Raw genomic sequence first — 12174 nt, 5'->3', positions numbered from 1 at the left:
AAGGTTTCTGTCAACTCTGACTATTCTATATATAAATATATATATATATATAAATTTCTGCAAATTATATATATATATATATATATATATATATATATATATATATATATATATATATATATATATATATATATGTATATATATATACAAATATATTTTTCTTTTTCAATCCACAGGTTGACTGAAGAAGTTCGGCGACTCTGATGGAGTGGTCAAGGCCCGGCGAGAGGCGATGCCTCACAGTGGCAATTGAAGAGGTTCCTAAGTAGCTCCAGTTTATCTAATTATCTATTTATTCCTTCATTTATTTACTTATCTTCTTGAGATTGGGTTACTTTGGTGGTGATTTTGTGACGAAGAGGAAATAGTTGTAGTGTTATCTTCGCAATATGCTCAGGTGGTTCAGATGAGGACCATCTCATTTCTACTGAGCCGTGAGTGTAAGATTGTGTGTGGATGGAGTGAAGGAGGGGGCTTAGTTGTTGAAGTTTGAGGTGAACCAATGAGGATTGGAGTGAGGACTTCATGGAGGAGTTTGTTGCTTGTTTGGTGGAGTGAGGATTTTGTTGTATGAAGGGATGGGTCCAAGTACATAAACTCGTAATTGGATTAAGTACAGATTTTCATGTACTTGTACTTGGAGTTTAAAAATTCGATGGTACTTGTACTTAGAACCAAATTATCTAAAAAGCACATACAAGTACAAACAAGAACATTGTATTGAATCAAAAGATATATAGTGTACAAAGAATCTAGCGAACTTAGTGATGATACTATTGGGTAAATGCACTTATTTGTTTAATGGGTGTCTTAGGCAGGGTAGAGTGCCGGAGGACTGGAGGAGTGCCTGTATAGTTCCGCTTTTGAGAGGACGGCCAAGGATGAGGTGGATGGATGGGGGAAAGGGCTTTAAACAAGAGGGGGATATTTGTTGATCAAGGAAGGGAAAAGGCAGAAGATAGGGGTGAGTGAAGAATGGTTGTGTATAGATGATGTATACAAGGATGGGAAGGACGGGGGATGTGGGGGAGGGAGTAAGGAGTGGTTTTGTGTGAATAATATTTTGATGCAGCCCGAAGGGATTTCTCACCGTCTTCTCTTCTGCATGAGGGGACGGAGAAGGGAATCGTCGATTTAGTGAAACCGTCTTGCTGTGGATGTACTGTGTCTTGTTGCCTTTGTTCTAACCCAGGCAATGGGAAGGATACAGATATGACCCGTCATCCACGAGGAGCTAAGATGAGAAGGGGGGTGGAAGGGTGGTGGATGGGAATGGAATAAGTGGGAATGAAATGGGTGGGAGTTGGTACATTCATTTCGACTTGACTACCTTTCTTATAAGGGGGAAAAAGCCCTTAGTAGATAGAAATGCACTTATCCGTTATTTTTAGTTATAAAACTACCGGGTTTAATATACATTTTAATATAGAATATAGAATTCAATATAAAATATTAATATAGAACTGGGGCAAGTTTTAGTGCTCTGATAATTACCCTTATACTCTGCATAAATTTGAATATTATTACTGATATGAGAAATATATGAATAGTCTTTTATATTTGCAGCATAGGGAATATTACTTACTCAGGTTATTCATAAAATATATGTTCTTTTGTAACTCTGAGACAAAAGCAGTAACGTGCTAAGATAAAGGTGAAAATTCTATTGATTTTCTATACCGAATTCCACCTTTTAAGTGTACCCATCAATGTGTATATACGAAAACTACTAATTTATGTACCCTAAGAAATCTGTGACTGGAACTGTTTTTACCACATAAAGTATTTGTACTTAATTGCAAGGGCATGCACTTGAACGTACACAACAATATTACTGTACCTGTACTTGAAAAATACCTAAGTACTTGTACTAGGACTTGGGTACAGTCATATGCATTTGGGCTTATCCCTGGTTGTGTGACGGGCATAGTGGTAACGCTTGGTAACTTTTGGTAACTTTTGGTAACGCTTGTACGGGTGTGAATATTGGAGAGGGCGGGTCATTCCGAGTTGGGGACTTGCAAAAATCAGGTAATGACTGGATGGACCATTTTATATAAATGTTGTCATCTTATGCGTTTCTTAATTCCTTGCCCAGTTTCCTCCTATGGTGATGTATCGAGGTGACAAGTGGCATGGCATCATGACCTATTTCTTCGAAATGTTCCTGCAGCGCTTCAAGTACTGGTGAGCAAAAAACACCCTCATGGTCCCATAACATAAAGTCCCTTTTGCCTTGAAATCGGTCCCTCACAATGACAGCAACCGTGCGTGAGGGTATTATATATATATATTTTTTGTAGATGTATATATATATATATATATATATATATGTATATATATATATATATATATATATATATATATATATATATATATATATATATATGTGTGTGTGTGTGTGTATATATTGCTCGTGAGGTCCCGTCTTTGTCCTTCTATTGATCAAACTCGTCTTTCGATTCTTCCCTATTGAAAGTAAACAACGGAGCGAGTGAATTTCAGAATAAGATACATTTTGTATGTCTTTGGCAGATGCCGACAAGTCTTTATTAATACGACGTTTTGCTTGAAATAGATTGATCAAGGACATGATAAAGAACTTGATAAACATTTAACAAGAGGAATTAATTGCGTTTCTTAAGATACGTTCTTTTAAGTATTGTCAAGAATAGATTTGATGTACATTTTTAGAGTGATCTATGAGTAAATTTACCTAACCCTGAATGAGTAGATGGGTTCTACTCAGCTGAGTGGGTAAACTTGCTTTATTCTGTGACAATTTATTTTGCAGTTATAACTTCGTTCGCCCGGCCGATAGGCTCTGGGGAATACGACTGGCTAACGGCTCCTTTAATGGCATGATGGGAATGCTTAATCGCAAAGTGAGTGTAGTGGTCCAAGATCCCCCTCCTCTCTACTCTCTCTCTCTCTCTCTTTATCTCTTCCTCTATATTCTAAAAAAAAAAAAAAAAAAAAAAAAAAAAAAAAAAAAAAAAACCTAATTTAACTTAATCTTGTTTGGGGTTTACGTTAATAGTCCTTGGCTAGTCAAATATATGATAAATAAGGTACTCGATAGTGTTAGGACATGTTGGTATTCAAATGAGATTAAGCCATTCATCAGTGTAAAAAATATCATTCATCGACAACACTGTCGGCAAATTTAAAAACAAACAATAATTCAATTACGCATGAAAAAAAAAAAAAAAAAAAAAAATATATAATATATATATATATATATATATATATATATATATATATATTCTTGTATGTGTGATTAATTTTTTTTTTTTTTTTGTAAAATATAACTACTACACACCATAGTGTCCATGATCTTATTCTCCTGACTGTACCGATAGCTTTCAGAAAGTGTCCGATTGGGTGATAAAAAGTTAATATCTATTTTTTTTTCGTCTAAATTTTAGCCATTATCTTTCATCTGTTTACGTGTTCATTTGTATATTTATTAATTCTATTTTTTCTCACATTCATCTATTTTCCCACGTCTTAATTTATTTATCTATTTACTCTTTTTTTTCATTCTGATTCGAAGGAAGTGGACATCGCCCTGGGACCCTTTGGCGTCAGCTATGATCGTTCCCAGTTGGCCGACATGTCTCATCCGTTCATGTTTATCGACCATCGCATTATGTATCCTCGACCTCAGGTCGAGCCTGACCTTCGAGGCTTCTATCGACCTTTTAGCCCTATAGTAAGTTGCCTTCTCTATTCACTCACATATTTTTTTATCATTATATATACTAAGTAAGAGTTTAGTGGATCAAAAGAGGGCCACGGTCTGATCTTCTTCTTCATACGACCTTAATTCAGACCAGCTGGTCTATAGGAGGACGGGCTTCCACACTATAGCCCGTGCAGGGATATAACCTGCTTAAAAAAAAAAAAAAAAAAAAAAAAAAAATCGTATTGCAGGGTCGGCCGTTCGAGTTATCCTTATCCATTTGTTCCTATCCATTGCATCCTCCTCTTGCACTCGTAGTTTCCTCGTGTCACATCTCGTTACGTCTCTCCATCTCATTCTTTGTCTCCCGACGCTTCATCTTCCCTGAACCTCGGCCGTCATCGCCTTCTTCGCAGGTTCGTCATCCTCGTTTCAACGTGTCCAAAACATCTCTGATGGTCGTGTTTAAAGTTGGAAATGAAGAACAATGTGTAATGGAAAGAGGGGTACGACACCCCTTGTGTATTCACTGGGAGTAGCTAAACTATCCAACTTATTTTCTTTAGAACTGTGACATGGACTGATTTATTTACATACTTATTCAATATAACTTTTTTTATGAGAGAGAGTTTGAGCAAAATTAATATTTAAGGGTTGACTGAGAGTGAAGGGTTTGATAGTTTCTAATTTGAGGACTTTTTCTTCAATATGCAACTTTTCGAAATATTACATGCATTACAAAATTCGTTCAAGTCAAGGGGTCTCAACCTTTTCCCCGTTACATACCCCGCGAGTCCCCAGACCATCGACCCGTACCTCCATTAACCTGACGCATAATACAGAATGGCAATATAATAAAACTAATTAGATATACAATGGTACCGCAATGGATATCAAATGGTTGAAACTGTGATAACATGATAGGGCGCACACTTCTATAACAGTAATTTTCTCTCTCTATAGATTCAAATGTTTAAGTAATATTTCGCTAGTCATCGCAGCACCTCCAGTATACAGTCTCGCGAACTCCAGGTTGAGAGGCCCTGGTTTAAGTGACATCTATTCGCTAATAGTTAAATGAGGGTTAGGGAGTGTCTTTATGATCCGTGGATTGATCTTAAACCGCATTTTCTTTTTAGTAATGATTTTTTCCCCGAGGTCGCCCATAGCAAAACCTACTTCACCATAATTCATTTTGGTTTAGGGGAGCACTTCTGATCCGCTTACGTGTTTTTATGTTGTGTGTGTGTGTGTGTGTGTGTGTGTGTGTGTGTGTGTGTGTGTGTGTGTGTGTGTGTGTGTGTGTGTGTGTGTGTGTGTTTCTTTTTCCAAGCGTTGCCTGATTTCATCTGACCTCGGCCAATCCACCCCCCAAAAATATAATAACAATAATGAACAGAGCAATGTAATACGCAAAACTTTCCAATTAGCCATTTTTTCTTCTTTGCGATCTATTTTTTTTTCTACCTTATGACAGAGCTGGGTTGTCACTTTTTCGACCTTACTGGCTGTGTTCCTGTGTCTCTTCGCGATTGCCATCATAACGAAACTGGCCATGTCCGACCGTCTTCAAGGACACCCACCCACGTTCACGAATATCCTTGAAGAAGGAGGGCGGATCATCAGGTGGACTTATGGTATTCTATTGAGCCAATGTAAGTAAACGCTCTCACAAAGGTAGCTATACTTACATGTATAGTATGCAATACATTTGTATACTCTAAATATACTCAAACATGTATACTCTTCAGCAAAATAAAATACTTCTAAAACCTTTGCTTATGTTACTTTCCAGCCATGTCCTGGACGCCCTCCCAAGGGTCTGGAACGGTTCTCCTCTGGATCATGTTCTCCTTCATCCTCTCCACCATTTACAAGTCCAACTTGAAGGCGATGCTTATCCTCCCTAAGGCAAGTTCTTATGTCTTACTGTTGATCTCGTCGTCACTAGGGTCATGAAGCATAAGGCTTAGGTGTGTGTGTGTGTGTGTGTGTGTGTGTGTGTGTGTGTGTGTGTGTGTGTGTGTGTGTGTGTGTGTGTGTGTGTAAGTGTGTGTGTGTGTGTGTGTGCGTGTGTTAGTAAATTAAGGGAGGAGGTTTTCTTGAATACATTTACTGTTGAATAATACAGCATACTCGACGAGACGGTTGGAATACGGGACAACTGATCACCGCCCAGGCAATATAACCTGACCGAGTACCCCTGAAGAGTGATATAAATTCCATCTATGTATAAACTTTCTGTAGATAACTCTCTGAAGAAGACCAAATTGGTCGAAATGTTAGAGGAAATAAATTCCTGGATTATCTTTGTTTTACTCCTAGCACCCAATCTCCCATATATACTGTATATATATACATGCACATGTGTGTGTGTGTTTTCCCACTGTGCTGATGACTTCGTGGCCGCCTTCTTCAGATCACGATTCCCTTCGACACGGTGGAGGAGCTGGTTGAACAGGACTCCATCGAGTATTACATCTTGGGCTCCACTGTCATCCATCAGGTCCTGCGGGTAAGAAAATCCCACAAGTGTGTGTGTGTGTGTGTGTGTGTGTGTGTGTGTGTGTGTGTGTGTGTGTGTGTGTGTGTGTATGTGTGTGTGTGTGTTAAAGATAAACCATGAGACACCTGATCCCCAGACTTCTGCCACGCCCTTCTTGTTCCCAGGACGCCCCTCCGGGTTCCCTGTACCGGCGAGCCTACGACAAGAAGAAAGGTATTCTCTCGGGGAGCCTCACCCCGATTGCCTTCACGCTGCTGGAGGAGAAGGCCGCCTTCATGACCAACACCTTAGTCATCAAATCCTTGATGGAGATGGCATTCGTCAAGGTGAGGTGTGTGTGTGTGTGTGTGTGTGTGTGTGTGTGTGTGTGTGTGTGTGTACGTGTGTGTGTGCGTGTGTGTATGTGTGTGTGTGTGTATAAATGTATTTGGGCGTGGTTGATAGTGTGGGAATGTGTTATGTCTCCTTGTTTGTCCCCTCATATTCAGAAAATGTAATCATTTCCAAATGTTACCAGAACAAATAAATAAAAACATAAAGAAAAAGATATGAGTAAATAGATAGGTAAACACACAAACATATGCACAATGAAAGGTTAAATAAATAAAGTAAAACAAAACTAAACTAAACTTCTTCAGGAGAAAGACTGCTCACAGGCGACCACCCGGGAGGGCTACCTGAAGCTCTTTATGGGCGTCATTCTCCTCCCTAAGGGCTCGCCTCTGGTCGACGAAGTGAACAGGGTGTAAGTAGTCCTCGGTTGTTTTAAGTCACTCAAAAAGATGACAATGCTTGTAGGACGGTTACCCGTATTCAACCTTCCCAGCACAGGTCAGCTCAGGTCAGGTCACTGGTTCCGGTACTAGAAGGGCATGTCGATCACCAACCGTGGTGGAGCTGAGTCATTTAGTTTTGTTTTATTTATATATATTGATTTAGCTCTTCTTCCTCATCATCGTCCTTCATGTACTCTGAGACCTTTTCGTGCTAAAGAGTTCTCAGAGTTTCCCTGGGGCATGTTCTCAGAGTTTCCCCCGAGGGGAAGTTGTCTGAACCAGGTGTTCTCCTCCCCTGCGGCAGGGTCCAGGCGGTCTTCGAGGGCGGTCTGATGGCCTGGTGGGAGGATCAGGCCCTTCGAAGGGGCAGCATTTGCTTCAACACCTTAGCCACTGACAGGAAGGTGGACCTTAGGCCTCTTTCCCTCGAGGATATGTACGGGATCTTCCTTCTCTACGCGGCAGGTGAGTCCAGGTACCGTTTGGTTCACGGTGAGGCCATTCCTAAGACTGGGATAAAGTGTAAATAAGTAAATAAATAAATAAATAGATAAATAAATAAAAAGGTAACCATATAAACAAAACAATATAAACAAATAATCTTTTTCGTTTATCTTGATGCCCTATTGTGTCCGCGACGGCAAATAAACCACCTTTACAAATCTCTCAGACAAATATTTATTTTGTATTACACCCAGTGTTGTGTGTATGCAGGACGGTTAGGGATCACTTGCTCTTTTGGCTTTGGCAGATGTTAATTAACTTTTTCTTTTTATTAATTTCTTCTAGGGATGATACTGGCGGCCATAGTGCTTGCGTTTGAAGTTATTAACCGGAAAGTATCGGGAGAGGAAAACAGAGAATGGTACGTCAGGTGTCCTTGGAACATATATAATTTCTTATTTTGACTTTCCCATCAAATAGAAGAAATTAAGGAGCCTGCACTAGTGTTCTGGTCGCACATTAAGGCTACACCCACTTCTAAGAATGGTCATACACATTTGCTTGTTGCCAATGACACTAACGCTCCCCTCCAGTTTGGTAAATGTACAAACATATGTGACTCTCTAGTATACCCTTCTCGAGTTCAAATCATGGATAGCCAGTTTAGTACTATTCCTGTTTGTACCATCACCTCTGATGTCTGTCGTGTATCCACAACGTGAACCCATTCTTGCATCACGTTTGAATTCACTTGATTTCCCTGATGCACAAGAAAGCTTATTCTCATTTTGCAATTACTACAGGCACGTTATTGCTCTCCCGGGTGTAACCAATCTAATTCAACATCACAGTCCCCTTAGAATAAATGCCCACCCGCCTTTTATTCCTATATACAAAATGCCTCATAGCCAACGGAATGTGTTAAACACGCTCACTGATGACATGGTTGCTCAAGACATCATAAAATTTTCAATTTCAGAATGGAACTTCCCTCTTTTCATATTTCCTAAATCAGATGGGTCTTTCCTCCCTGTTGACTTCAGAGACCTCAATAAATTAACTGTTCCAGATCGTCACCCGATCCCAGTATTGCAAGACCTACTTCATTTCGTCGGTGAAAACAATGTTGTTTTTACCACTCTCGACCTCATATATGGCTATTTTGAAATCCCACTTGCTCCTGAATCACATCCTCTCACAGTCTTTAGCACACAAATTGGACATTTTCAATTCAAAAGGTTAGCCATGGGCCTTGTTTCTGCCCCTTTTGTTTTTACACAACTCATGAACACAGTCCTAGCCGGACTAATTGATGAGAACGTCTTTATCTATCTTGGTATTGTCATTGCCTCGAAGTCTGTCTCAGACCGTATACAAACACTACAAGCTGTTTTCTCTCGACTGGCCAAGTTAGGACTTAAACTGAAGTTAACGAAGTGTTCCTTAATTAAGGAGGAAATATACATGGTATCCCTACGGCCAACGACTAGGTCAAAGCAGTCGTTGATTTCTCTCAACCTACCTCAGTAGAACACATCTGCCCCTACGCTAGTATAGCCACGCCTTTCACTTCTCTTCTAAAGAAAGATATTCCCTTCACTTGAACTCCTGATCATGATAGAGCATTTGCAGTTCTCAAAAAGGCCTTAACTGTGGCCCGTCCTAGCATTTCCAAGATTCAAATTTCCCTTCAGAGTGTACACTGATATATCCTATTCAGGTTTAGGTGTAGTATCATGCAACAACATGGAAAACATCTCCGCCTCATTGCATACGCCAGTCGCACACTAAATAAAGTAGAATAAAATTATATCTTTACAGAAACTGAGGCTCTTGCTGTAGTGTACGCCTCAAACATTTCAAAGTCATCATTCTTGGATATGATATACATGTCTACACTGACCACTAAGTCATTTTACATGACCATAGCGTTCTAAGAGAGATGGACTTACTTGTACAGGGTGGCGGTTAATAACACACACACAGTAAATTATAAAGTAAATTTATCACAGCACAGGCAGACGTGCGTACGCTTGGGAGGCCATAGCAATACTGAGCCACGCCAACCCTTGAGTTGGTGCGAAAAGCATGCATGAACCGCATTTGCGATTAAAAAAAAAAAAAAAAAAAAAAAAAAAAAAAAAATAAAAAAAAAAAAAAAACTCACAGAAATATACAATATGTCACCATCACATACTCAAGGACTTTCCAACCAGATTCATTCTGTAGGCCTAAGCGTAATCAGTGTACGACCCTGCTTGGGTATAAAAATCCTTAATCAAAGGGCTTTCGAAGAACCGTAGGTTCATTTTTCATCAGTGTTGTAGTCGCACATTAAGACTACAAAACCAGGAGACTCTGAGTAGTTGCGGACGAACCCATCGTCTTTGCTCTATGGGTTCTGGGGACTGCTGGGGCAGGTAACTAACAGTCACTGCTAGGTATCGGAGAGGAATGCGGGATTCGAACCTACAAGTAAGCGAATGCGAGACCAGCATGCCATCGATCACACCACCAGCAAAAAAAAAAAAAAAAAAAAAAAAAAAAAAAAAAAAAAAAAAAAAAAAAAAAAAAAAAAAAAAAAAAAAAAAAAAAAAAAAAAAAAAAATAGAAATAGTCTACTATAGTTCTTGCGTTCCAAAAAGTCCGTTCAGGTTGGGCCAGAAGCGGGAATTTCCTCCAAATGCGACGTTGCCAATTTGACCACCAAATATCGGATCGTCACTGTCACCTGTCACCCAATAACACATCAGCGTGGCACCAAGGGGAAAAAGCGCTGTTGCCACATGTCATAGAATCTACTTAAATCGTTGTTATAATCTAAAAAAGTTATATTCATTGTACTACACAGCTTCGTTTATTATATACAACAAATAAATAATCAAATCGCACATAGATGGGAAATAAGAGAGAGAGAGAGAGAGAGAGAGAGAGAGAGAGAGAGAGAGAGAGAGAGAGAGAGAGATAGGCATGTACCGAGTCTTATTCGGCAGAATGGATCACGACTTATGCCACACATCTAATAAGTAGTCCACAATGAAGATTTATATCAATACATGCAATAATTAGTTTTTATATGTACATGTGCTGTATAGACATAACCTACATAGTGCATACATACATACATACATGTATACATACGCCTTGTATGAGTTTATGAATGCATAGATGTTTGTATATGTATATTAAAGACAGATTGAGCAGTTTTAGAAGCTTTGCCATGGGATTCGAACCCTGACCCGTGCGTCCATAATCACGAGGTCAAGACGCTAGCAACCGAGCTACGTGTGATGGTTGCTAGCGTCTTGACCTCGTGATTATGGATGCACGGGTCAGGGCTCGAATCCCATGGTAGAGCTTCTAAAAATGTTCAATGTTTGTATATGTATACTTTATGCATGTGTATAAAAATGGATTGTATGTATATATGTTTGCCTATGTATGTGTATAAGAATGTATGTGTACAAGAATGTTTGTATGGATGGCAGCAATCTCCATCTTGTTTCATGAAATATTTAGTAAACAATGGCTGTTCACATTTCTAAACTATACTTAAAACTCTCTTAACACTTAAAACTTAAAACACTTAAAACTCAGAATTCTGTTGGCGTTCCACGCTTACTAACTTATTTTTCTTTCCCCAGAAAGGATTAGCAAATGAACTACTGGGAATTACGGGACTCGAACCTGGTCGTACTACAGGCTTCGAAATCCTACACTGTGCTGACCAGAACACAATTTTCAGGACTCTTCTTACGCGACACGGATTGCAATCAAAATTAGAGATTACTCCATCGATCAGAACATCTAATATCTAATATATATATATATATACATATATATATATATATATATATATATATATATATATATATTATATATATACATACCCGTGTTCTTATTGGCACATACATGTATATATATATATATATATATATATATATATATATATATATATATACATATGCAACAGTAATCACATAAAACACGTGAATAAAGATATTTTGAATTTTGCTGAAACCACGAAGAAATATTTTTTTCCTTGTCATCGTTGATATAATCTTAAAAAGTTATATTCATTGTACTACACAGCTTCCTTTATTATATACAAAAAAGAAGAAAAAATCAAATCGCACATAGATGGGAAATAAGAGAGAGAGAGAGAGAGAGAGAGAGAGACAGAGAGAGAGAGAGAGAGAGAGAGAGAGAGAGAGAGAGAGAGAGAGAGAGAGAGAGAGAGAGAGAGAGAGGGGCATGTACCGAGTCTTATTCGGCAGAATGGATCACGACTTATGTCACACATCTAATACGTAGTCGACAGTGAAGATTTATATCAATGTATGCAATAATTAGTTTTTATATGTACATGTGATGTATAGACATGAGCTACATAATGCATACATACATACATGTATACATACGCCTTGAATGCGTTTATAAATGCATAGATATTTGTATATGTATATTAAAGACAGATTGAACAGTTTTAGAAGCTTTGCCATGGGATTCGAACCCTGACCCGTGCGTCCATAATCACGAGGTCAAGAAGCTAGCAACCGAGCTACGTGTGATGGTTGCTAGCGTCTTGACCTCGTGATTATGGATGCACGGGTCAGGGTTCGAATCCCATGGTAGAGCTTCTAAAAATGTTCAATGTTTGTATATGTATACTTTATGCATGTGTATAAGAATGGATTGTATGTATATATGTTTGCCTATGTACGGTATGTGTATAAGAATGTGTGCGTACAAGAATGTTTGTA

The 12174-nt window shown here is 38.8% G+C and overlaps 1 protein-coding gene across 1 annotated transcript; it reads left to right on the top strand.

Annotated features, from left to right (window-relative positions):
- Positions 1–220: 220 nt before the first annotated feature.
- LOC143019414 (glutamate receptor ionotropic, kainate glr-3-like) lies at positions 221–11202 on the top strand. The gene is made up of 12 exons (XM_076175050.1): positions 221–257; positions 2099–2187; positions 2795–2885; positions 3557–3715; positions 5163–5340; positions 5481–5596; positions 6105–6200; positions 6356–6517; positions 6830–6936; positions 7272–7432; positions 7757–7832; positions 11056–11202. Coding segments are annotated over exons 2-12 (1227 nt in total). The 5' UTR covers positions 221–257; positions 2099–2107; the 3' UTR covers positions 11057–11202.
- The last annotated feature ends 972 nt before the right edge of the window (positions 11203–12174 follow it).

The sequence above is a fragment of the Oratosquilla oratoria genome, chromosome 37 (assembly GCF_046742065.1).
Source record: "Oratosquilla oratoria isolate Oo_2021 chromosome 37, ASM4674206v1, whole genome shotgun sequence".
NCBI classification, from domain to species: Eukaryota; Metazoa; Arthropoda; class Malacostraca; order Stomatopoda; family Squillidae; genus Oratosquilla; species Oratosquilla oratoria.
The sequence above is the reverse complement of the archived record's forward strand: the minus strand, read 5'-3'. Positions and strand labels throughout refer to the sequence as shown.

Coding starts and splice junctions, on each gene's coding strand:
- LOC143019414 (XM_076175050.1), top strand. CDS start 2,108: ATGGTGATGTATCGAGGTGACAAGTGGCATGGCATCATGACCTATTTC. Junction 2,886..3,556: donor TGGGAATGCTTAATCGCAAA/GTGAGTGTAGTG, acceptor TCTGATTCGAAG/GAAGTGGACATCGCCCTGGG. Junction 6,518..6,829: donor TGGAGATGGCATTCGTCAAG/GTGAGGTGTGTG, acceptor AAACTTCTTCAG/GAGAAAGACTGCTCACAGGC.